We start from the raw sequence: 26,115 nt of genomic DNA on the forward strand, positions 1-26,115 counted from the left end.
ATACTGTGCAATTGTACAAATTCAGCCCCAAATGTCATCCATGTTACAAAAGACTTGCAGAATAACTGGAGAGTGATTGCCTTCCATTACAGCTCAGTTCTCATTAGGTCTTCTTATATGAAAGGCTGATCAAGTAAACAAGGAAACCTTGGCTGTACTGCTCTCAGCATGGACATTTACCCCAACCGTGTGCAGAGTGCAGACATAGATGTGAATCTGGTAGACAACCAAGTTTAAAGAGAAGTAAATATCACAAACCATACTAAAAATCTATGATTTACAGTGTATTCTTAAACAGAATTACACCTTTCAAAATCCATTGAAGTTAATGGGCTTAGAACAGTGCAACTCTTTTTAGGACTGCATTGTCAATTTGCAATGAAAACGTGGCACCATATTGCCTGAGCTTCACATATTGTTTTCAGTGCACTGATACATATTTGACAGTTTTTAAAGGTTTGGAGGGTCTCATTGCTCCTGCTCACTACGTAGCAAAGTACGCTTGCCTGAAATTATCTCCCTGGTTCTATAAGTGTTGCTGCTGAATTTCCCAAAGGCGATAAAAGAATGGGGCACATTACTGATGACTGGACCTTAGACAAGTATCACTAAAAAGTCGCAGATATTTAGCATTGCTTTGCAGCTGATAAACTTAAAGTCAGCTGGTCAATTTTATTTCTAACCCTTGACCTCCTCTAACTGTGGCAAGTTCCACAGAGGACTAATCAATCTTTGGTCACTGTTAAATTGTGATTATATTTCCATCCAACATGCGATAAATAGAGTCTGAGCTTCTACAGAGATTATGTCATTGGAACATGCCAATAATGTTCACCGTATGAAATATTTTCCATACTGAAAAGCAGAGCTGTATGTTGCAGTTATAGAAAAGAAAAGGCTCAGCAGGGTGTTCAATTAAAAATAACAATAAAGCCTCTGTGTTTAGATTCTTCTAAAATGCAGATCTTGAAGGGGGGGCTGAGAAGGAAAAACGGCAATGAGTTGAGGATTAATTTTGTTATTCAAATTCAGTAAGATCTGCAGGCCATTGTTGGAGGAAGGTAAGTGTTCGACTTTCAAGTTCGAAACAAATTGCTAATGTTATGGCCAGATTGATGCCTTCTGATATTGGATGAAATAGGCACCCCAAAGGTTCTGTTTGTGGTCAAGGTGAATCCTGAAGGGTTGCTTATCAAGACAGACATTCAAGGCCTTACAGATATATATATATATATATATATATATTTAATCTCCCCTCCACCCCTTTCCTTTCCTTTACATAAGCCGTTTCCAACCTGTGCCAGCAGGAGTAACATATGCAAGCACTGGAAGCCTCTCGGATGTGTAGTCAGTAGGGAGCTGCCTGGCTACATGCTTTTTTACATATCTGCCAGCTACGATGGAATTAAAGAGCCAACTGCGGAATTTTAGAGCCCAAGGCTATCCTGTGGATTTATAAGACCCCCATTAGGGAAACCTGGATCCATAAACCAATAATATGCCAGCATTATTATTATACAAACATAGATATATATATAACAATTGCCTATTTTGCTCTCTGTATAATGCTGATTTTCTTTTCTTTTAATATTTTATATGCTTCTATTATCCTTTAAATAAATTCTTCATATTATTTCACTGGCTCAGAACACCACATTATGGAAATCAAGTCAGACTGGTGTTAACTTATAATTTTCATTCTGAAGACTACTGTGCACCCCTAGAACACTTGTTTTATTTAAAAACCTTCCTATCCTATAGGCTTAGAGCAATTTACATTCCCCCTCCCCCGGGGTACATTCTTCCCTATTCCTAGTCCTTTCACAGACTTGGAAACGGAGAAGAAACAGCTTGAATGAAGATGTGCACCGCAATCATCTATACATTTCAGTTACTTGTTTTCATTATGAACATGTACAGCCCGAACATTTACATACACAATAGAACCAATGACATACCAGCCCTTATATCTCATTGTGAACCTGTCCTTTAGCAAAGCACACACTTTTTTGATTAATACACTCAACTCATGAAATGGGTTATTGAAAGAAGTTACCAGGCTTCCTACTTTGAAAGTGTTTAGATGAAAATGAAAGGTTGTTCTGTTTTATAGGACATTTAGTGTGGGGGCTGTAGTTATTATTTGGTTGCAATGGATGTACTTCCTGGGTTGGCTTTTTTAAAAAACAAATGAACATGGGATTTTGAAATAGTAGCAACAGCAATAATAGCTGTACTAAAGTGATTATTAGCTTCTTTGAGCAGGTACATACTTGTAAATTTCAAAAGATGTACAATTTTTTGCCCCCTTTACCCAAAGTTTCTGGCTACTGCTTCAGATTAATTATTAGTTTAGTACTCCTTTGGTAAACCTTTTTTCATTTGTTTATTTATCTTAAAAAGTGTCCCACGCCTTGCCAAATGGTTCTAATGTTGTTAAAGTAACACCTTGTTCTTTCAATAAAGTACTTAAATTCAAGTCACTGAGAGAAATGAATACTGTGAGAGATGATCCTGTTCTAGAAACTGCATAAACTATACCCTCCTGCATAATTTCTCAAAACAGCCTCTATCTGGTCACTCCTGAACAAACTTGTGGTTATCCGAAGAAAGAATTCGGAATCTGTGATAGCTGGTATAAAGACGGTAATTCAACTCCCTCACAGGTGAATATAGGCCGTGTTCAGACTGGCAGTTTGCAGTGCTAGGGAGTCGCGTCAAAGAAGACCCGGAACAGCTTGGTCGCGGTATTCCTGTTCACACTGCAGCAAATGAAGTGGAAGGATACCATGAAGGAAGCGCAAGGGAGCATTTGCACTGTTGGTCCGCCCCTGGTGGGCTGTTAGCGGCTGTTTCTTCACTCTGCTGCATGCGCCTATGCGCATGGGTGCATGAGTGCCTGCCACAGAAACAGCCAGTGACTATTATCAATGACTGCGGGTTGTTTCCGCCTTACAGCACTTGCATTCACACGTCAGGGAACCGGAATCAACCCACTCTCCACACGGTTTGCTACCACTTCCACCAGGTACTTTTAAAACTTGGGAGGGAAGCGGTACAAGATGGCTTGAGTACGGCTGGGGGACGCCTGGAAGATGTGCCTGTGTGAACCCGCCCCTTTAATCCGCTAGTGAAATGCTCCTGAAACGTTTGGCTGTCAGGCCAAACTGCCAGTCTGAACATGGCCATAATCTCTGTATAACCATGATTGCCAAATACAATGAGGAACCAAAAGGTTTGATGAAATGAAAAGCTTATAATGATGACCTGTAGATCTCCTCAGCACTATCAGACTCATGAAATCACCCTTTAAATGATTACATGCTATGTTTGGTCAGTTCCTGCACTCCAACTTTGTTGCCTAACCAACCTCCTCTTCCCTCTTTATATACCAAGAAGAAGGAAAATAACAAGGTGGACTTTTAACTGATGAGTTCCACAGTCATCACATTTTGAAGCCCTGACCAAGCACTAACAATGCCCCTTGAAAGCAATGGATAAATATTTCAGAGAGTTCTGGAAATTAGATCCTAAAAGTCTCCAACATTAAATGATCCCCATGAGTCCATGTACAGACAACAGGGAAACAAGAATCTTAAACTTTACTAGGGCCCCAGTCAGACGTGCCGGAAAACATGGGGGGGGGGAGCACAGCTATTTGTGTCGTCGCATTCTGATGCGCCATTATGAGATCAGATGCGATGGCGGCTTCCCCGCAGCAAAGAGGATGACGGGGGAGAAAGCCGCGCACTGGCGCGATCATACCCAGGGAGTCCGCATGCAGCCAGTGGCAAACCATTTGCCAGTAGGTTGTCCCAGGTACTTTTTAAATGCGTATCTTCAGCGGGATGCCACAGGTTCACCATGGGTGCGCTACACCTCCCAGATGTTCCAGTGTGATTGCACCCGGAAAATCCATGGGACTATCGTGCCTTCAGCGCAGCAAATGCTCCATGTGAATGGGGCATAGGTAGACTTTACTAGGTTCAAGGAAAATCTACGTTTCACAAATAGATAAAACAAGTGGAGACCCGCAAGAAACTTGCGGAATGGTTATCCTATTCCTCACACCTTTGCTTCCTCCTGTCTCCCTCTACCTCTCTCACACTCTTCCTCCCTTCCTTCCTTCCTTCCTTCCTTCCTTCCTTCCTTCCTTCCTTCCTTCCTTCCTTCCTCCCCCTCCATGTATAGTTTGGAGGGTGAAGTCTATGGCATTATACTGATCTGTAGTTCCTCCCCAGGCTCCACCCCTCAAATGTCCAGGAATTTCCCAGCCTGGAGTTGGCAACACAATTTCCTTCCCACCCAACAGCCAACCTACCTTTATCTGCCTCTCTGTCTGCAACTTTCCATCTCCACACCCCTCCCCCACAGCCTCTACCTAGGAAAATTACAGTTTTTTCTCCACAGTGGGGACCAAAACAGCTTACATTATTCTCTCCTCCTTTTAATCTGCACAACAACCCAGCTTTCATAGGGTGGCTGCTGATGAACAGTAGCAAGCAGCTGGGCCTACTTGAGTCATGCAAATCAGGTGGTATCAAGTCACCCAGAGGGTGCTGCCGAGGGATGCCAGCCTCCAGGTGGGACCTGGGGATCCCCTGTAATTCCTGCTCATTTCCAGACTACAGAGATAACTTCCCATGGAGAAAATGGATGCTTTGGAGGGTGGACTCTGTGACATTGTACCCCACTGAGGTCCCTGTCCTCCACAGGCTTCACCCCCAAATCTCCAGGAGTTTCCCAGCCTGGACCTGGCAACCTTATCCAGAATCCCCTGTCGGTGGCCGGGGGGGACCTGGCAACCCTAAAGTGCTGGCAGGCCTAGGCTTGGCAACCTCTAAGTGGGGCCTGAAGGAAACCCCCCCCCCAGACTTACAACTGAACTCAAGGCAGCAGAGATCTGTGACTCCCTGGAGAAAATGATTGTTTTAAAAGGTGGACTCTGTGGCATTATACCCAGCTGTGGCCTCTCCCTTCCCCAATCCCACCTCAAAACCTCTAGGGACTCCCCAGGCCAGGCCCCAAGGCTCCCTCCCTCCCTGAAAGGCCAACGGAGGCCTGGAAAATGGCCCTTCCCCCCCACACCCTTTGACTCACAGAGCCGGTTAGAAGCCTCTCCCCCCCCCGAACGTTCTAACCTCTCTCTCGCCTTTGGTGTCTGAAGCAGAGCCCAAAGGGTTTTAGGGGGAATTCAGTCATCCCTGGAGCGATTTTCTCACTTTTTCGATTTTTGTGCACATAATGGAAGCATGCTGGGTATGTAGGAGAAGCTTCTGAGGCCCACGGAGCTTTCTTTCCCTCAGTCTAAGTATCCACACGGCGCCCTCTGTTGGCTATTAGAATATATGATGAATCCTAAGCAGCATGGTACACCAAACTAAGCACTCTACTAGCCATTTCAACAGTCAAGGCAAGGGCATCATGCTTGCTTTCTGCTGTTTCACTGGACTGAAGCTTTGCAGTAGGGACGTGCATTCGGGTAAAACCAAATCCAAAATATATTTGGAAATTTTCTGGAATACCAAAACAAAACAGGTATCACAAAATCCCAGAAATACTCAAGATTAACCAGAAAGACCAGGAGTTAGTGTTTGCAGGCTCCTGGGACTGTTTTTCCTCCCCCCCCTTCTATTTTTCCTTTGTTTCTATGACTGCCAGGGGGTTTTATCAGCTTGCCAGGTTGCTTCTGTCAGTTGCAAGTCTCTTTGTCAGTTTCAAGAATGTTTTTTCTTTGCTGGAGTTGCTTTGTGTTTCCTTTTTAATAGTTTTTTTTTAGAGTTGCCTTTGCAAATCTCACACACCCCTCCCCCGGCTTGGATTTGTTTTGCTGTGATTCCTGTTAAGCTTGCACTGCCACCATGGCATTGGTTTCTGTTGGGCAACTGCACACTGTCATTTGGTTCTGGGGACTTGAAAAAGCATCCCCCACTTTCAGTTTCCACAGCAGACATTATCTAGTTTGACATTACTTTCTTTGGGCTTTAATGAATGAATCTTTATTTTGATACAAGATCAAATAATCAGCAAATAATAAAACACAGCAATGTGATCTCCAAGGAGATCACCCTAGCCTCTAGTTTGAGAAAGGCATTCGGAATACATTGCAGGACTCAAAAAATTGTCTGCAGGAACTTAGATTGTACCACTTCCAGGAGGCGCCTCTCTGTATAAATACAGAGTTGGGTATCATACAAGAGCTGAGTGACAACCTTGCCTTGGAAAATCTTGATTGCTGTGGGGATAAAGGAGGCCCCTTTTGTGAAGTGGAATCTTGTAATGGCAGAGGTTGCTCTGTGTTTCTGCAGTGTGTGGTGCCTGAGCTCTCCAGTGTCCAGATGACTGGAAGATTATGCCAAAGTATTTGAAGATTTTTGTCTGGGCTTGAACTGCCACAGTGGCACTGAGTTCTGGTGGGTTTCTGCACACTGCAAATGGTTCTGGTGGGCTTGCAAAAGTGCCCCTATCTTGAGTTTTCACTGCAGAGATTCTGTGGTTTGATTTTGGTTCTGTTTGGCTTGGCACATTGGTTTGTGGTTCTACTGGGATTACTTGGTTTCTGCAGTGGTTCTGCTGGGCTTGTTGTTGGTTCTGTCCCGGGAGCATATAACCAGTGATTGCTGCTTGTAGGCATGGCTTTTGTACTGGAAGCAACTTGGAAGCCCCCCCAAGAGATAAAGAAGGACAGCACCCCATTCATGGACACATAGAATTGGACTCCTCAGCCCAATCTACTTGAAACTTGGGATTTAATTAAAGGACACCTTTAAAAACAAGCCCTCCCAGCAACCCAGAAGTTTCCCCCATAGGGAGTAACGGATCAAAAAAAATTGACACCCCCCCAACCCTGAATTCAAATACCACACCAGTATTTGGTATTCAGGAACTTTTGGAATAACAATATTTTTCAAGTCCGGTATACCTGAACCTGAAAAATACATTTTTGAACACTCCTAATTGGCAGTGGCATCAGTAGAAAAATAGACAATATGTACACACTAAATTTTACGCTGCATTCTGTACCATGAATTAACCAGACTAGCCATGTAACAACCCCTGTTTGTGTTTCACAGTACTAACATCCAGAGCTTGAAAACATACTTTGACACGACTCTGAATGTTCTTTTTGTACAGATGCACCCCGTTTCACTAGCATATAACTCACCCTAGTATGGTTCTGTTACAAAGCCATCTTTTTTCTTTGAAGCAACAAGAAACTGTTTTGAACCTAACATAGCAGACAATTGACATAAACTCATTAATTTCAAAGTAAAATATCCAAAAAAATCTAAAATTAATAATTTCTAATCTTTTTGTTAGACTTTTTCTACCTCATATGTATATTTTTCTGAGCTGAGGTAAATATTCTCCAGATTATCAGGAAGGGTCATCAGGTAGTCATGAAGGGTAGAATCTCCCCAAAGCACATAAAATGATTACCTAGATCAATGTTTTCTTAATAAACTCATGTTTTGTTTTACCTCCATGGCAAAATGCATAGATTTCTGGGGTTGTTTTGTACCCAGGGTGCTTTTCTTTACAGAAAGCAAACTGTAAGGGGTAACTGGTTGTTCTTTGGAACACTCTTTACTACTGTACAGGTGACATTATGTTACGAGAACAAAGTTGCACAGCCATTTTTCCTCTGTCCCCAAGTACAACCAAGTTAATAAATTTGCCCTGAGATTATTATTTATTTATCTATCATATGGCAGAGTTACACACTGAAAGCATATAATAATATAAAATACATAACGAAGTTGATACAATGTGTATGCAGACCGACTGGGCAATACTAACTAAATACTAAATACTAAATACTAAATACTAACAACGTCTAAATTTTCAATTCACTCAGTTGCAGTTGGGGAGAGTTCAAAGAGCTCCGTTACATCTCCCTGAAAAGCACGACACTCCCAGTGCTGTGACAGATGGAAAACAGTTTGATGGGCTGGGCCACAGTCACATTTGGATCCTGGTATTTTGCCCCGTTTAAACACAGATCTGCACAGCTGCCAAAGCCTGTTTGTATTCTATTGGACGTCTTCTGTACTTTATGTGGCAAATCAAATCCTGCAGGTCTCTCATTGGTGTTTGTCAGGTTATGGATATTGGGTAGAACTGATTGCATCCATGTTTGCAACCATTCATTTCCTAGACTGATATTTTGTGATTGCAGGATTTGTGCAGATCTTATTGCTGGGTGTTGGGATTTTAGTCTGGATAGGCCCACATCAGCCATGTCTTTGTGGATTGTAACTCTTTGTTTTCAATGATCTTTCTATATTCACAAAGAAGAGTATCCTGTCTTTGGAGATGCCAATAAGTCGGAGTCGGTTTAATACATTTGCTGATGGTTCTCATTATTGTATTGATTTGGACATCAAGTCTGTGGACACGGGGGCTGTTGAGCCAAAATGAATCACCATATTCCACAGTACTATATACCAACCCCAAAGCTGAGCATCTAACTGTTGCAGCAGATGCAGCCCAAGTTGTACCACATAATTTTTGGAGACTATTGTTTCACATGCGTATTTTTGCTGCTACATTGGTAAGATGGTGTTTGTAGCTCAAGGTTCTGTCCAGAGTAATACCAAGGTACATAGGTGCATTGTTGTGTGTAAGTCAGGCACCATTAAGGAAGATATTCAGTTCACGGTTGACAAGATTGTTATAGAGAAGAAACTGGAGCATTATGTTTTTCCTGGACTTGGGATAAGCCACCATTTACAGTAGTAGTCAGCCAAAATTTCGAGGTCTTTATTCAGGATTTCCTCAGTCCTTTCAATTCATTCATGCCTTACTGCAATCACCATGTCATCGGCATAAGCAAACTTCCTGGATATCATCTCTGGAACATCAGAGACATATAGATTGAAAAGAACTGGAGCAAGAACCAAGCCCTGGGGTAGACCATTATTCAGTTTCTTCTGCTTGCTGATTGACTGACCCATAATTACTTGGAAAGTTCTATCACTCAGCATGTTATTTAGGTGTTGAAATAAGATTCTGCAGGAGAAAACTTGTGTACAGCAGATCAATCCTCCAGATTGTGTCATAAGTGGCAGTCAGATCGACGAAAACTGTTGATGTCCTAAGACACTTCTGATACCCTGCCTCAATGAAAGTTCTTAAGCCAAGAACCTTCACAACTATGACTGGGTCTAAATCCTGCTTGCTCTATTGGGACATGTTCGTTAATTCTGTCACTGATTCTGTTCAGGATTAGCCTCTCAACAAGTTTATAACAGGAGCTCAGAAGGGAAATAAATCTGCAACTGTCTGCCAGATGTTTTGGTTTTCCAGGTTTCCTGAGATTATTTCTTAATTTCTCTACACTGGTGTATTGCACATGTAACAATTAGTAGCTGCTGATTAGTAGGTGCCTGGGTCCACTGATAAGTGATGCATTTCATGTGACATAAAATATATGCATTCTAACTGTAAGTTCAGATTCATGCTGGTCCATTTGCATGGAAAAGTCATTAACAGATGCTACAGTTGCAAAGTCTATACTTATATTTCTTTTCTTCTGCTCACCTACCCACTGCAAACAAATCCCACACTCTTAAAAGTGGGGTATTTTTAAAATTCATATTAGGTTATTTATTAACACATTACACATGGTCATATCAGAGCCAAACTTTACATTATGTAGGACATCCATGATCAGATCACCTGAACTTTAACATAAAAAGGCAATAATGGGGAGGAGGGATAATCTGGATCAGGGTTATAACGTTAGAACATGATCCAGCATCACGCCAGCCTAATAGAAAATTAAACTGTGTTTACACTGAATATCTGAATGTAGCTTCAGGGAACAAAATCACAGAAAGGCAGAGGCAATGGTATAGGATGCATCACAAGTCCAACTCACATTCCCAAACAGGAACCTCCTATATCTCAGTTCAGTTTCTAATAGCTGTGAAATCCCATTGTTGTAGCTAACCTTCTGTAAAATGCCTATGAGCTGAAAGTCGCTTGTACTGCATTTCCCTAGAGATGCTGGTCAACATTAAGAATGTATAAAGTACAATTCTGCCTGAGCATTTTGGCAACTATTTGTTATGATATTGCTTCCTGTCAAGCGCATAATGCAATTTTGTCTTCCATAAAAATAAATGCATTGTGTAATCTCAGACTCTGTCATTTCCCACATTTCTGGCGCTAAATATTTAAACAAGGGGAGGCCAGAGAATCCCTAGCTAGTGATCGGCTTCATGTGTTCTAGCCCCTAAGGTAGGGCTATCAATGAAACAGCACTGCATTGCTGAAGAGACATGAAAGAGATAGCTGTTAAAAGTCCTACCTGCCCACAGGCCAGGCCCATGCCTCTCTCTCCCATGCCGTGCGGACATGATAGATTTAACTCCAGGGCATCTGCACCAGCAGCCTGTATGACACAGCGGAAAAAATATATATCAAATATTAACTGCCAAATGGTACACCACTTCACTGAAGGTAATTTCCCAGATGAAAACCTGATGTGTAGATAATTTACACCACACGTAATATTTCCTTCCATCAATATTTATTTTCGTTCCGACTAATTCAAAGCAAAATGTATTTTGAAGAAACAAAGGGGAAAAAACACTTTAAAGAGACACATAAAGAGTATAATTTATGTGAATAACTTAACTCCATCCTTACATGACATTTTCAGTTAGAGATGCTCTACCCTTTGTGCTGGTTCCACGCTCAGCTTTCAGCTGATGGAAGCGGAAGAGCAATATCCATCAATTCTCCCTTTCTACAGAATTTGTCCCTTGTACCATTCTTTTCTCCTGTAACTTGGGAGCAACATTTCAGGCAGATCAGTGAGCTGCAGCAGGAGTGTGGGACACAGAAAAGTCCCATTCCACTGACGGAAGGGTCTTAGTGTGGATCCAACCCCTTATGCTATGTGAATATGTAACTCTGGACTGACCTGGATGGCCCAAGCTAGCCTGATTCCATTAGATCTCAAAAGCTAAGCAGGGTCAGTCCTGGCTAGTATTTGGATGGGCGACTTTCAAGGAATACCAGGGTTGTGACGCAGATGCAGGCAATGGCAAACCACCTCTGAAACATCTCTTGCCTCAAAAACAAGTCTAGCTCGCCATCTAGTGGACGCTTCCATTTTAGAACCCTTCCAGTCTGGCTTCTGCCTGGGACACAGGACAGAGTCAGTACTGGTTGCCATGGCCGGCTCGTCCGCTAGGCGAACTAGGTGCTCGCCTAGGGTGGGCCGGCCCTCAGGGGCGCCAAACTGCTCCCCGCTGCCCCAAACCCCCACCGCCGCCGCCCTAACCCGGCGCCCGCTCCTCTCGCTCGCGTGCTCTCTCGGCGGGGGAGGGAAGCAGGGGAGGGAGGATGGAAGGCGGCGAGGAGGCAGAGGGCGCCAAGGTGGGTGGGGCCCTGCTCTCCTGGCAACACCCTTCCGCGCCCTCCTCGTGACGCTTCTCCCCTCCTAGTTCTCCCTCCGCTAGGCTCAGGGGCGCCTCGGCCGGCGAGGCGGGAGCGCCCGGGGGCCCACTAGGCAGCCTCCCTGCGCCTTCTCCATCTCGGGCTGCGTCGCCCTCCTCTGCTGCTCAGGTCTCGCTCGTTGGAGGGAGGGAGGGAGCACTCTGATTGCAGGAGAAGCTACCATGCTCCGCTTGCAGGCTGATGTCGATTTTGACACTGGAGATAAGGAGGAGTTTGCCGAGTTGCTTTGGCTGCCGGCAGGTTGGCCGGCAGCGTGCTGGGTCCTAGCGCTCGCCCATTGGCGCCTTCATACAAAGCACGAGGCGCGAGGCGCGCCGAACGGAGGGAAGGGGAGGTGGGGACGGGAGAGGAGGGGCAATTTAAACAACAACAACAACAACAGAAAGTGGGGAGAAGGGAGGTCGAGAGGGCCAAGAGGTAAGAGCACCGAGGGCCAGGCAGGGCTATTGGATCGAATGCATCTTTTCTCTCTCTCTCTCTCTTTTAAAATCAGCCTTATCCAGAAAGTGACCCAGGGCGGAGATGGTCTCATCAGCTCCAGGGCCGGCTCCAGGCGTTTTTGCGCCCTAGGCAGGGCTACCTTCTGGTGCCCCCCCCCCCGCCCACGTGCCCCTTTAAGACGCGACCCTTCCCATTCAGCTCCTTGATGTCTTTGGAGAAATAGATCCAAAGGGGGAGGAAGAAAGACTACTTTAGCATAAGCCACACACCTTTGCCAGCCGGCAGCATTTGGCCGTGGAATGCCGGCGCTGCCAACACTTCTCCAGGTATTCGCCCACCCCCTCCTCTCGACTGTCCTGTCAGACCTGCCCCCTCCTTTGCCCCTGGACGGGAAATAGCACATGAAAGGGAGGAGGGGGGAGGGAGTCTGCGCGCCAGGCTGCTTTGCTGCCCCACCCCCTACCACATCTGCCCATGCTCCTGCACCCTCGCCTATTGTTTCCCAACGGCCAGATGGCCAGGGCACGCACCCTCTCCCGCCTTTGAGGGTCCGGCTGGAGGTTGGCAACCCCCGTAATAGGTGGACGCGGGGGGGGGGCGCCAGAAGGTAGCCCCGCCTAGGGCACAAAAACACCTGGAGCCGGCCCTGCTGGTTGCCCTTACTGACGATCTCCGGAGACATCTGGATTAGGGCGGTTCGGTGGCACTGTTGTTGCTGGACCTGTCATCTGCGTTCGACACAGTCGACCACCAGTTGCTGACCTACCACCTTGCTGACGTGGGGATACAGGGGCTTGCCTTGCAATGGCTTGCTTCTTTTCTCCAGGGTCAGGGACAAAGGGGGATGCTGTTGAACAGCAGTCCAGGAGACACCCGCTGGTGTGCAGTGTGCCTCGGGGGGTGTGTGCTTTCCCTGATTGTTGTTTAACATCTACATGCGCCCCCTTGCCCAGATCACCCGGAGGTATGGGCTGGGGTGTCACCAGTATGATGTTGGGCGGCCGGTCAGACTCCAGCCTGGAAGATCTGGATCGGGCATTGCAAGCCGTGGCTGGTTGGCTTAGACCAAGTCGACTGAAACTAAACCTGGCGAAGACGGAGGTCCTGTGCCTGAGTCAAGGTGGATTGGGGAGGGAGATCCCACTCCCGACCTTCAATGGGGCACCATTGGTGCCAGTGTCGGAGGTGAGGAGTCTGGGAGTGCTCCTGGATCCCTCCATAACTATGGAGGCCCAGGTGGCAGCCACTGCCAAATTGGCCTTTTACGACCTTCGGCTGATCCGGCAGTTGGTTCCCTTCCTCGACCATGACAACCTGGCTACAGTGATCCACACGATGGTCACCTCGAGATTAGACTACTGTAATGCTCTCTACATGGGGCTGCCCCTGTCACAAATCCAGAAGCTGCAGCTAGTGCAGAATGCTGCGGCCAGGCTTCTCATGGGTCTCCCTTGATGGGCGCACATCCGGCCTGTGCTGAAGGCACTGCACTGGCTGCCAATATCATACCAAATTTGCTTCACGGTGCTGGTACTTACCTTTAGAGCCCTATATGGCCAGGGTCCGACATACCTGAGGGACTGTCTTTCCCCATATATACCCCAGAGAGCTCTACGGTCGGGGTCACAACATCGGTTAATGATACCAGGCCCTAAGGATGCCAGGCTCACTGTTACTAAGGCCAGAGCCTTTTCAGTGGTGGCTCCTACGTGGTGGAATGAGCTCCTGGAGACCAGGGCCCTGCGGGACCTTGCACAGTTCCACAGGGCCTGCAAGATGGAGCTCATCCACCAGGCGTTCAATTAGGAGCCGCCACCACCACTACTACCAATTATTATTACCATCACTGTGGTATTAGGCTGGCCCTTTATTGAGATTGAGCCACAGCTTCACCGGAGACCGGATTACTGCTGAAGCAGGACTCTAGTATTACACCTTACAGTACGCCATCTCTAATTTATTGAAGGAATGTCCATCACTGTGATCACTTTAACTATGTAATGTTTTATTGTTTTTAGTTTGTTTTTAATGTGTTTTTCAGTGACTTGATACCTGGTATTTGGTGCTGCTAACTGTGAGCTGCCCTGAGCATGTGCGCAGGGAGGGCGGGATATAAATCTAATAAATAATAATACTAATACTAATAATAATACTAAAGAGCTAGAACTTCAGGCTGCCAGACAATGATAGAATCTCCTAGCTATAGTACACAAAATGCCATACAATATTTAATTCTAGACTATACTATTTCAGAATGCAAATGGGGGGTGCCACATTGGTGAATGCTCCCCAAATAAAATGTTCACTGAATGTAGCAACATTTCACACTAGGGATTATGCTGCACATTTTGTATGCAGCTATATTGATACATGGATGGGAATTTGAGCTGTTTTGTTTCTATGTGGGCAGCATTCAAAAATATATCTCACAGACTGAAATGTGGGTAGTACAGAATTCTATTACCACACTCTGCTACCTTATTCTGCACAATATCTGGAATGGCATTTGGACTGATTTAAACGTGATCATGACTTACTTGTGTGGTGTGGCACATGTGCAGCAGCATCTCATTTAACTCTGCTGCTACCTATGCAATATTGTTACACATCCAATGTCAGTCACCACTGCAATACCTCCCTAGGCTAACATTGCACCTGTAGGCGCACCTCCATTGCGTGGCTTCTTTCATGAGTTCCAGTGCCCCATTTAAATTAGGTCACACATTTAAGAAAATGAGGTGGGAATGCAGTATGCTGAGATGGGCGAAAGGGCTGGCCTGCTTTGAACAATTGTTGGTGGTTTCTAGCTTTGAATGTTCCTTTATTACAAACCCCTTGCATTGAAAACTAGCACAATAAGATGAAAGACTGTTCCACTTCTCTTTGCTTGTTGTATTGGTAAGTTTGCAGGGAGTTTTTAAATGTAAGGAAGCTGTTCCAAAATGTGATCCATTCCCTGCAATCTGAACTGATATGGCCCATTCGATCACCTCATTCCCATATGTATGAATCAGGCGTTGGTCTGGCCTTTCAGAATTCCTTCTCTTGAGTACTTATATGGAATATATTCTGGGTATGGATATTTTACAAACTGTTTCAGCTAAAAGCTTGCTGCTGCTAGACTCCAAACACTGTTAAAATCTATTCTATTCATTTGAAGTTGGTTTGCTTGTAAAATGGCAAAACTTTTGGAAAATGTGATCTGAATTCTGTGAATACTGTGTTTGCTAGAGGATATCAACATGGCCTGCAGTAAACATATATTTGGAACTGAATGTTAAATAAAACATAACAAGGGACCAGGAGCCCAAGACTTTCTAATTGATATGTGAAATTCAGTCCCCTTCAGCTGCGAACTACTTCTTTGGCTGAGAGCACCCCAGGTTCCCTTCTGTTCCTAGTCTATGAGTGATTTTCCCTCAGCTCCACTTTTTTTATTTGCTGTCTTAATACATGGCTTATCTCCTTTGTGCTTTTGGGCACTTCCTCCAATTTATCAGGAAGGAGAGAATTCTGACAAAAAAGGAAATTTCTGTTGATGAAGGAATGAGAAGGAATCTTGTTGAATCTACCAGGAATGGGAAGATAAAAGAAGAGACATGTTGTCTTCCAGAATAACTAAACAGTTGACTGTAGAAGCTGTAGTTAGTTACAGCCAGTTGGCTTATCCTGGCAGAACTGAAGGGAGCGTGGACAGCAGGAGACGCTCTGTTAAATACACCCACCAGTGTACAATTCCACCTTAACTTTTCCATTTCATCTGAAAGGAAGGCAGGAGTGAAGGCGTAATGTGCAGTTATGGAAGCAACAGGGCTGGGAAGTCAGTCTGCCAATTCTAGCTCCCTCACCTATGCCTGGAACCCAGAGTATTCACATGGATGTGATTCCAACATAATAATTTACTATTCACCTCTTCCAGCAGAATGGCTAGAGGCAAGGAAAAGTGTGCCCACTAACCAGCCCTAACCCTATAAGCAATTGCAGAGCATGTATTGTTAGTTGAGGGTTTGACCTCCACAAGAGTAATGCAATATGGAAAGGTGTGAGGACAAATACATCCCCCCCCCCAAAAAAAGGCAGGTACATCAGTGACTGTTTCCAGCCCCGATAAGCAACTAGTTTTATGATAGGGTCACTCAGGTGTGGGAATGGAGTTTGGCTGGCTAGGACTCCCTCCCTTGCCATAGCTATCCCTCTTCCATGGATCTATTTTGTGTCTGTGGTGGGAATGGCTAGGAAGGAAGGGAGCTGGTAAAATTAAGGGAGGGAGATAACCCAAGATTGTCCTTCAGGTGGGAATTCCTGGTCCAGTTCTGTGGGATCTAAGGGATTCTACTACTAGGCAGACTCAGCTTCTATGGCAATCTAGAGATCTGATCAGATCATCTGATCCATCTGGCAAGGTCATCAACAACACACAACAGAGTACTATCCCCAGCCTTAGTTTCTCTGAACATCTAGATCTACTGGAGAAGAGTGTTTTTTTGCAAGTGCAATTTCTTTACTACTAAGGTCAATAAATATTTCCTCTGTAGTGTGTGCTTTTTATCTTCCCTGTACCTCACAATGCATTAGTATGATGTATGAATAAGGTGACTGAAGAAAAAGCTGACAACTAACCTTCTAATTCAGCAGTTGGCATTTCTTCCAAGAACCTGAGCAACTGTTACCAATGATATCTGTGATCACTTGATTCACACATTTTGTTTGCCTTAGGAAGGTAACAGATGAAATGTATTGTATGAATTGGTCCTCTAACCCCTAAATAACAGGGAAAACTTCAAAGAAGACCAAATCCCAGGCACCTTTTATTTTCCAAAATAAGTGCTATTCATGTTTTGTTTGTTTTACTACAAAACACACTGGCTTTACAAGTATAAATACCAATAGCTAAAACATGCCACAGTTTGAATTCTTCTTTAAGTGAACTGAACAAGATGGCAGGATTTAAGCAGAACATGTGATTAAGAACACTACTCTGTATTGTCTCCAGTGGGTAATCAGAAGCAGAGTAATGTGAAAAGTAAAGGGAGAAAAGTAAAGGGAGAAAACAACGTTAACCAAACTTCTTCAGAAGTTTACAAAGGTCAGGATTAATTCTGAAATAAGATTCAGGGAAGAGGTCTTAGTTTATCAGAACAGTTTCCCCATCTCTGTGAAGTATGAAGGAATAACAGGTCTATCATGATTAAATGAGCCGTGCCTTGATGAGCTCTGTTCAACACTAAGAAAGAGAAACGTGGTGATTTCAAGCAAATTATGAATCAGACTTCAGGAAACCTATGTTTTAAAGGAAACTCATTCATTTTAGGATGAAGATACCATTAAAACAGGTCTAGGTCCAGTCATGGTAAGGTGCTGATAAAGCCACAGAATGGAAAACACACAAGAAAAAGATTTTATGCATCCCTCATTGCACAAAAGCTTCAAGTCCAGAGCTGCCAAGAGAAAGGGAATGGGGGGGGGGGACAAAATTCCTGGGGCCCAAGTCAGAAATAGTCTACTTGTATGAGAAGCATAGTGTGTATGTAGAAGATCTGCATAGCCTTCAGACTGAAAGGGTAGGAGGTTTCCATCACCTTGGATCTTCACCTCTCTCCAGACCCTGTTCCTCTCAACCTTAGCAGCCACAGCCAGTGTGTCCTCCCTGACCTACTTCCTTTTGTCTTATAAAGGGCCTGGCTTATCCTGGGGCCAGCCCCTTTGTAGGCTCCCTCCCTCTGGAACTCCTAGGGGGTCTGAGCAATTCCTGTGGGAACCTGTTGATGCACCCACCTTCCATTTGCTCATTAGGCAGTGGACTGTTAAAGGGCCAGTCCCTATCAAGCAATGGAGCAGCACTGCTTGCCTTAGAGGTGCCACGTGTGCTGCTGCTCTGACTCATGGACAATGAGGATGGGTTCTTGCCTACCCTCAGAATCAGGGAACTTGGGGCTTGCTCAGATCACCAACAGCATGAAAACAGTCCAGGCAGAAGGTGACAGCTGCCAAGAGCATGAGTTTCCTCTTCCATAATCACCTTTTTACAGAAGAGATTCCTTGAGCACTCTCCTTTCACATTTGGCTACACACTGTGACTACCATACTCATTGTGACTAGTTATTTGCATGAGTAAACCCGAAAATATAATAACTGAACTGGTCTGAATCCACTACCGAGTAGAGTACTGTACTGCACAGTATTAACATTAACTCTGGGCAACATGAAAATCAAATGGTTAACTCTATATGCTCTGTTCACAAAACACACAGTCAAGCGCAGAAATTCCTGCAAGATGTTTCTCAATAAATTATATTAAAAAATAGGATCTGAATAGGTTTTTTGTCTGGTCCATGTTTGTCATAGCATATGATGTCGTTGTGAGTAGAGTTACCCCCTGAAATCTCCTCTTGCATATAGTTACCAAAGGTGTAGAAGCCCTGTTCTCAATTGCAGATGGTTGCTCTATGATTTCTTGTTGTATCAGCTATTGACAATAGCATCAAATTAACAATTTGTACTAAATATCCTGTTCAATAAATAGCAATATCTTTGAATTCTTTTGCAGCCATTTCAGTCCATACTATTACAAAATTACATGCTCAATCCTGTCTTAACAAGACAGGATATGATGATGTGAAGTGAAGAAAAGGGGGGGGGACTCAATCCAACAAAATGGAATCAAAAACCTCAAAAGTAAGTTAGAGAACAGGTAAGGGGCCAATAGTTAAATCCTAAATATAAAATAATTGCAAGTAAAAATACATGTATCTGCTGCAGAGACTTTTAAAAACATACACAGGCCTAAATCTAGCCTCATAACATGATAGAAGTGTCATATGGGCAAGGGAAAACCCTTGTGACCTAACGCGTTCCAGCCCAGAAGGGCCTTCCTCAGAGGTCAAACATTAAAAGGTCCATATAGGTTCCTGTTACAATCAAAAGGCAGTTAACAAGTTGATATAGGACCAAAAAAAGGAATTCTGTTAGATCATGTAAAACCATTTTTACTACTTATGCACTGTTAGAATTATGGCTTGAATTTTGTTATTGCTGAACTATGGGAGTGACTTTTGCCTGCTGTGTGGCCATGGGTCAGAAACTTCGAAGAGACTGATCATGGGAAATGCTATCCATCATTTTCCTCCAGCCTTCCTCGTCCTGTTGAGCTTCACAACCTAGGGATGTTGTTAGTTTTGTTATTTACTTCCATGACAAGTTGACCTTTAATGTACATGGGCTGGCCTCCTGCAGAGGTCAGACTACCCCTCTGGGGCTTATGCACCTTGGAAGGTCACAAATATTTGGCAATGAGATGTTTTTAATTTTTTCCCTGTAGGGCCCCATAGCGTGGATGGTGATACTAAACAACTTACACAATTGGAGTGATTTTATTGCTTCCAAAACAATAGTAATCGTAGTAAGAAATACATGAAGAGAAAGAGAAGCTAAATGTTAATATGCAGCACAAAGTTTCATCTCCTAAAAGAACACACACCACACAGATGAACCAAAGGCTTGTCATATCCAGTTCAAACATGCAAAAAAAGAATGCCACAAAGGTACAGAATATGTTTCAGAAGAAGAAAATATTCACAGCGAATTATTTTTTTTAAATGCTTAGCTGAATTCCCTCTTCTCTGCTCAAAATGTAAACCTCATTTGATTGAATCTGTTTGTGTGGACAGGTGCACCCACAGAGGATTGCTGTTTCACAACTTCCTTTTCCTCTGAAATGAATGGAGCACATATTTTTATGGAATTCTGTCATACTGCTTTATATTCAGTTGACCAAAATGGCAATTGTTTTCTCTGGACTATATGAGTTGAGATTATAGACATAGGGTTCCATGTTTTAACTAATGACTCCATGTTAAAAAAGATACTCCTTGCTCATAAAGAAAAGTCAAGTATCACGGGGGGGAAGTCTCCATTCCATATGAAGTTTTCAATGTGCAATGTGTTTTGTTTCTAAGTGGGACCCTCTAAAACATGCAGTCTCCAACCTGCAGAGGTACAGTCCAGGAGAAAATGCCCCTTCATTTAACGGAATACTTAAACTAGCTTTACTCCCTGGTAACAGTGAGCAAAATTTCAGCCTGTTATATTTTTAATACATACACAGATCTTTCATCCAATATACTAGCATCATAAGTATTCCTTGCAATGCTCAATCCACATAAAAGTATTTTTAAGTTGGCATTTAAGAAGAAAGATAGATACAAATGCAGGATGCTTGAGATGTTTTCATTCGTGCAAGGTGGCATTTATAGTACAGAAAAAATGAACAAACTGCTATTATGTACAATGGCTTTTGTGGTTTTTTTTTAAAAGATCTGTATTAGAACCAGAACAGCATTAAATGAGCCTTTTATACTTTAAATATTCAAGAGTTTTATATTCAAAATTTCTTCTGCTGCTGTCAAACTAGACTGCCTGAAGGCAAGGTAAGATCAAGTTAGGTTCTCAAAGGTAGAATTAAATTTTATCAGGGCATCCGTCATAATACGCAGGTTGCTTTAAATGCAAATAAAAAGTGTAGAGATTCAAAGGCTAAAGGATTTTCAGGTAGACTGCAAAGTCCAGGGGACCATTTCTATGGAATAGATTCATTTAATTTACATTCCTATCATTTTAATGAAACCACAGAACAAACAAGCAATAATAAATATGTTTGAAAGTCTCATTTTTCATTTCTAGTTCCTTTTTTTTCACAGATAAAGAAATAAAAGGAGATGGAGGGAGAGACAGGGGAAGAGAAGAGGAAGAGAAAACATATTAAGAGGCCATTACCTCAGCCATTTTTGAAAGTTCAGTCCAATCATCTTTATTGTAACTGCACATGATGCTCGCAATGACTATCTGAAAAATAAATAAATATTGGTTTATACAATGCTGCATTCCTGAATAATTCTTTGTCATACATTTGCTTTAGAAACCCCATACACCACAATATTTTTTTGAATTTTTGTTGTTGTTGTAACTGCAAAACGGCAAACCTGAGAATTAAAAAGCCACTGTAGAATAGCAGATATGAATGTTGAGGTGAAGAAATTTGGGTTCAAACCCCCTTGTAAATACTGAAGCATTTTTCTGTAAAACCATCTGGATATCAGAGGATGCTTAATGCTCTAATCCTTACATCTTAAGTCTTGTGAATTAGTTTTAAGACACTTGTATAAAATATCAAGTTGTCAAATACAATATTTTAAACAGCTTAAAAAAAAAGCTAAGTTCACCAACATCTGTAAGGAGAAGACTGGAATTTTAAACATTTTTTTTAAGTCAGAGAATACTACAAGTAGGAAAAAGTATACAAGTATGATGTGTTTTATCATTTTTTATCTTTTACTATGCACAAAAATCAGTTTTCAGAAGCTAGACTCCATAAATACATGGGAAATTGGGAGTAAAGAAACAAAGTGAAAATTGCAGGGGGCAGTATTAAATGAGTTTAGTGAAAAAAGTATTACATCCTTAGGCTTTGCCATTATGCATAAGGGACACTGCTCTTTCCTTGTACCCATTTATCATATAGTTAGTTATGGTTCACAAGAAAGAGCTACCATGGGTTTTCAATAGGAATGAGCCTGTGGGTTCCTCTGGAGTTTGTACCTCATCCTCCCTGAGGCTCATTTCCACTTTTGTAGCAAACTGTAGTCTGTAGTTATGCCTGAAAGACAAACAGTTGCTTGTTCTCTTCCCTATATTCCAAGATTTAAAACTACAGTTTATTCCAAGTTTAAATTCTGATTCGCAGGGAGGAAAAAAACCTGTAATTTGAGAATCACCAACTACTGATTATCTCAAAAACCAAAAACTGATTAATTTCCTGAGATGCATGAAGAGAGGGGGCGGGAACTCATGAGCCAATAGAACTCCTAGGTTCCTTCTTGAAACAATAAACTTTATTTATTTATTGAAAACATTTCTTTTCAGAGACCTGCTTCAGGAAGCTTGCAATTAAAAACTACAGTATTAAAAAACCATTAAAAACAAGCCATTAGACATAAGCAGCATAAAAACTATTCATAAAACAGAAGCAGACCATTAAATAGCTTATAAGATAAGACCCCCAAACAAAACCTTGGGTTTAAATAAAGGGTTCTAGCCTGTAAGTCAAAGCACCCCTTGCCTGCCCTCAAGGATTAATGTGAACAGTTATGGGCTGGTTCCATCCTGCAGGTGTTACTAATTGGTATCTTGGCCTATATAGCCTGTATCATCTTCAAGGTCAGAGTTGGGGATGTGGTCATTAGCTTCTCATGAGAACTTGTGGCCCACAGGATGGGAGGGGGAGAATCAGGAATGATGAGGTAATTTTCTAGAGGGTTCCAGCAAGAATGTGGGTACCATCACCTGATGCTACTTGGCCAAAACCTATAAATGAGCTAAGGGCCTGGAGAAAGAAGCCAGCTTGGATTCTGATGGACTGAAGGCCTGTACTATGATAAGATTATATTGCAATATACAGCAATGTAGAGAGCACATGAGCTATGGGCTTTGACTCTTGGACTTAAAGTTTGTGTGGCATCTAATGCAAGTCTTGAAAATGTGTTAGATAGTTAAGCTAGTTTTCTTGTTTTTCTGCTGTATGACTTTATAAAGCATCATATTGCAAGCAGAATGAATTTTGACAGAAATTAAATAGAACTTCATAATATTTTAATAAAATAAAGAGGTTTGGTTTCTTTTTGTACAACAGCCCCAGGGACCTTTGACATAGCCTGGTGCCCCAAAGAAAGTAAAGTACATGCCAGGCAAGCCTCAAGGGGGAGGGCGTTCCAAAGATGAGCTGCCACCATAGGAAATGCCCTGCCTCTAGTTGTTACCCCCTCTGTCCTCTGAAAGGGGGGCACAGAGAGCAGGGCTTGAGAGGCAGATTTTAACTGGCAGGCAGGACAGTATGGGAGGAAATGGTTCTTCAGGTATCCTTGTTACCAGGGGTCATTTAGGAGAAAAAGAGGTGCAAGAGCTCATTAGCATAACTCATTAGCATAACTTATTTGCATATGCCACACACCCTGACATCACCGGAAGTGTGTCAGAAGACAACACCCACCGCCCAGGCTCCCTTTCAAAAATATCCAGGTATTTCCCAACTCAGAGCTGGCGAGCTCTTCAGAAGACCAAAGCTGCTGTGACAGTAGAAGATGCAGCATCTCATGAAGGGCGTTGTACATGGCAACCAGTACTTTGAATGGACTAGTAGCAACTGATGGAGTGACTGCAGGATAGGTTATTCTAGAATGAACACAAATGAAGCTGCCTTATACTGAATCAGACCCTTGGTCCCTCAAGGTCCGTATTGTGAACTTGGACTAGCAGCAGCTCTCTAGAGTCTCAGGTTGAGGTCTTTCAAACATAACTGCATTTTAGGAAGAATGAAAAACACAAAATTTGAAATTGCTAATTTATTTTTTTTATTGTGAGAACAAGAAATATAATTTCTGATTTTCTCTTCAAACAAAAAAACACAAATCACAAAGCATTTTGAAAAATCCTGTTAATTGTGATGTTGAAGGATCCTTAGAGCAACAGAAACATTAGGCACACTATCCTGAAGCCTTTGACAGCAGACTGAGGGAAGTTCAGAGGATCCGGGAGCAAGCCATACTGAACGGTCCCTACAGTGCTACAAACAAACCTGCAGACATGACCATAATCCACTACGGGTGTCCTCTTATTCCTTACTGCATTCCTTACTGCATTATGTATTCAGTTATTATGTGAAGTTAGGAACTGGGCTTACAGCTCCATAGAAGCCCTAGTTGCTGAAATGCGAGACCGGATTGGCCAATGCTGCAAATAGGCCAATCCAAAGAGACACTGACTTTCAGCGGGAACCAATTCCATTGGTCCTAAGCGATGCATTTTTATTGGTCATTATCTGTTCTAGAGGTGTGGCTTTGCCAGTTCAAAAAGTATAAAAGTTAGAAGCTTCTGTTGAATGTTGTCCTATGTTAAGTTATGAGCTGAATACAGAAATCACTTGTTTAAGAGCTGCCTCGATCTCAGTTCATAATAGGCAGCAGTTCAGGAGGGGCCAATAAGTGAGCTAAGAAGAAGAAAAAGAGTTAGTTTTTATATCCCAGAACAAAGTTTGAGTCCAGTGGCACCTTTAAGACTTAATGTGCCATTGGACTCAAACTTTGGTCTGTTGCTTCAGACCAACACAGCTACCCACCTGAGGCAGTTTAGGGTGTTATCACCTAAGTTGTTTGTGGAGGATGGGCATGGAGGGAGTACAAACTTGAGAAAACACTCAAGTCAGAGACAACACATTGTTCCTGTGGTTGGAGCACTGATGGTATTGCACCACACAGCTTGGGTGACTTTCCTGTCCAAACTCAGTATCAGAGAGGAGCCATCGCTTCTGCATGGACCTGGTCTCTGGTTCAAATCACAGGACCTCAGCAATCAGGGAAAAGCTCTTCCTGAGGCCACTGTCAGTAGAAAATAGCCAGCAGAACCAGAGGTCTGACTGGGCCAAACTAGTGAAGTTTTTCAAAGCTATATCATTTTTGAGACAAGCAAGAACATATTTTGGGTGGGTGGGGGATAAGTTTAGATCCCCTTCTCCACCCACATAGTCAGAATAGCCAGCCAGCCAGACATCACACCCAGACACACACACACACACATACACACACACACAGAGAGAGAGAGAGAGAGAGAGAGAGAGAGAGAGAGAGAGAGAGAGAGAAACAAAGGCACAATAAATTACTGCAACATTTTATAAAGCTCCAAGCCTACAAGAGAGCCAGCACAGTGACCATCACCCTTCGTGCTTTTGATCAGAGTTGGCTACGGGACAGGCAGGCACTAAACTAAACCAGGAGAACCCACAGAGCCTTAGAAAGCCAGGTGTTTTTTTTTCATTTGGAGGTATTTACATTTCTTAGGGGGCAGTTAAGTAACTCCCTCATTTACAAAGAAAATTAGGGGATCAAAGCTTGTTCCTTCCCACCCCAATACGAAATGCAGCTTGCATTTGTGAAAAGAGACACCCTGGCATTCCCTCCCCCCGCCCCAACCTCCTCACTCGGGGAGGAGAAAGATTAGAGATTAATAACGTTCCAATTCCAACTCAGCAGTTCGAAGTTTGTAGCTGCCCAATCCTTTTTGCAAATTATCCCATCCCCAATATCTTCTCACCCACTACCAACACTCTCACTTACAAAGAAAATTATGGCGATAAAAGCTTGTTCCTTCCCATCCCACTAAGAAATACAACTTGTATTTTGTGAAAAAGGACACCCTGCATTCCCTTCCCCCACGCCCGGGAAGGAGAGAAATACTGTCAAGTAACAAATAAGACCAGACCAAAGGCTGCTTGTTTGGAAGCAGAGATCTGGTGCCTGGCTGGCAGGTAGAGAGCCAGCCACTCACTCGCCCACTGGCTGGTGCGACTTAATATTTTTAAAATTTGGTAAGAGCAGCTAAAATGGTGGAGGACAAAGTGTCATAGCGGGGGCGGATTGCAAGTTTCTCCTAATCTCTGGTCTCCTGGGCAAGTTGTGGCAGTGGGGACAAGACCTGACACTGGCAAGCCCCCCCCCACTCCGCTCACCTGGCCGGAGAGCATGCATACAAATCAGACTCCTAAATTCTTCCTGGCCAGCAGCGTCAGCAAGGGCCAGCTCCTCTCACCCACTGATAAATGCAGACTATGGCTCCAAAAAATATTGGGGCTGTGCTGCCTCATGGGCCTCAGGCCAATGCCTCTGGCTGGGCAGAGTGGGTGGGGGGACCCCAGCAAAGCCCACTCCTTGAGCCCACCAGCCAGTCAGAGACGGCAGCTGCTAGCTTACTCAACAGGCCAAAATGAGGGCTACCGAGAGTGGGGTGTCCTTTACAGTGCAAAAGGTGGCTGTTAATCGGGAGGGCGGGGCTGCGGACTCCTGGGAGCCGGATCTTCTATGTGCTGTGCACTGGCAGGGGAAAACTGAGTGCACTAGCGCAGGCCAACGCAGCTTACCCAGAACACTGGTGGCAGGGAGGTAAGGGAATCTGTAACCTTCTTACCTATGTGCCTGGAAACAAAGAAGAGCTTGGCTGGCTGCCCAGCCACTTGCTCCCTAGAGGAAGAGGAAGATCGCAGGGAGAAAGAGAGAGGGCAGCACCCAGTGGGTTAGCTCCTGCTCTGGCTCCCGCCTGGCCCCGGCTCTCTACTCCTCATGCTGAGGCAGGTGCTTGCCCTGCATGGGGGGATGACCCACA

General features: G+C 43.7%; 1 protein-coding gene across 1 annotated transcript in view; it reads right to left on the reverse strand.

Moving 5' to 3' along the window:
• The window catches only part of LOC107121000 (dihydropyrimidine dehydrogenase [NADP(+)]-like), a 633,529-nt gene that overhangs the window by 52,640 nt on the left and 554,774 nt on the right, over window positions 1–26,115 (reverse strand). The window contains exons 15-16 of the mRNA XM_015423794.1: window positions 20,686–20,754; window positions 10,316–10,399 (exon numbers count right to left, since the gene is read on the reverse strand). Coding sequence (XP_015279280.1) covers window positions 10,316–10,399; window positions 20,686–20,754 — 153 coding nt within the window. The remainder of the gene's footprint in view (window positions 1–10,315; window positions 10,400–20,685; window positions 20,755–26,115) is intronic.

The sequence above is a fragment of the Gekko japonicus genome, unplaced genomic scaffold, assembly GCF_001447785.1.
Source record: "Gekko japonicus isolate JY-2015 unplaced genomic scaffold, Gekko_japonicus_V1.1 scaffold151, whole genome shotgun sequence".
In the NCBI taxonomy this organism is placed as follows: Eukaryota; Metazoa; Chordata; class Lepidosauria; order Squamata; family Gekkonidae; genus Gekko; species Gekko japonicus.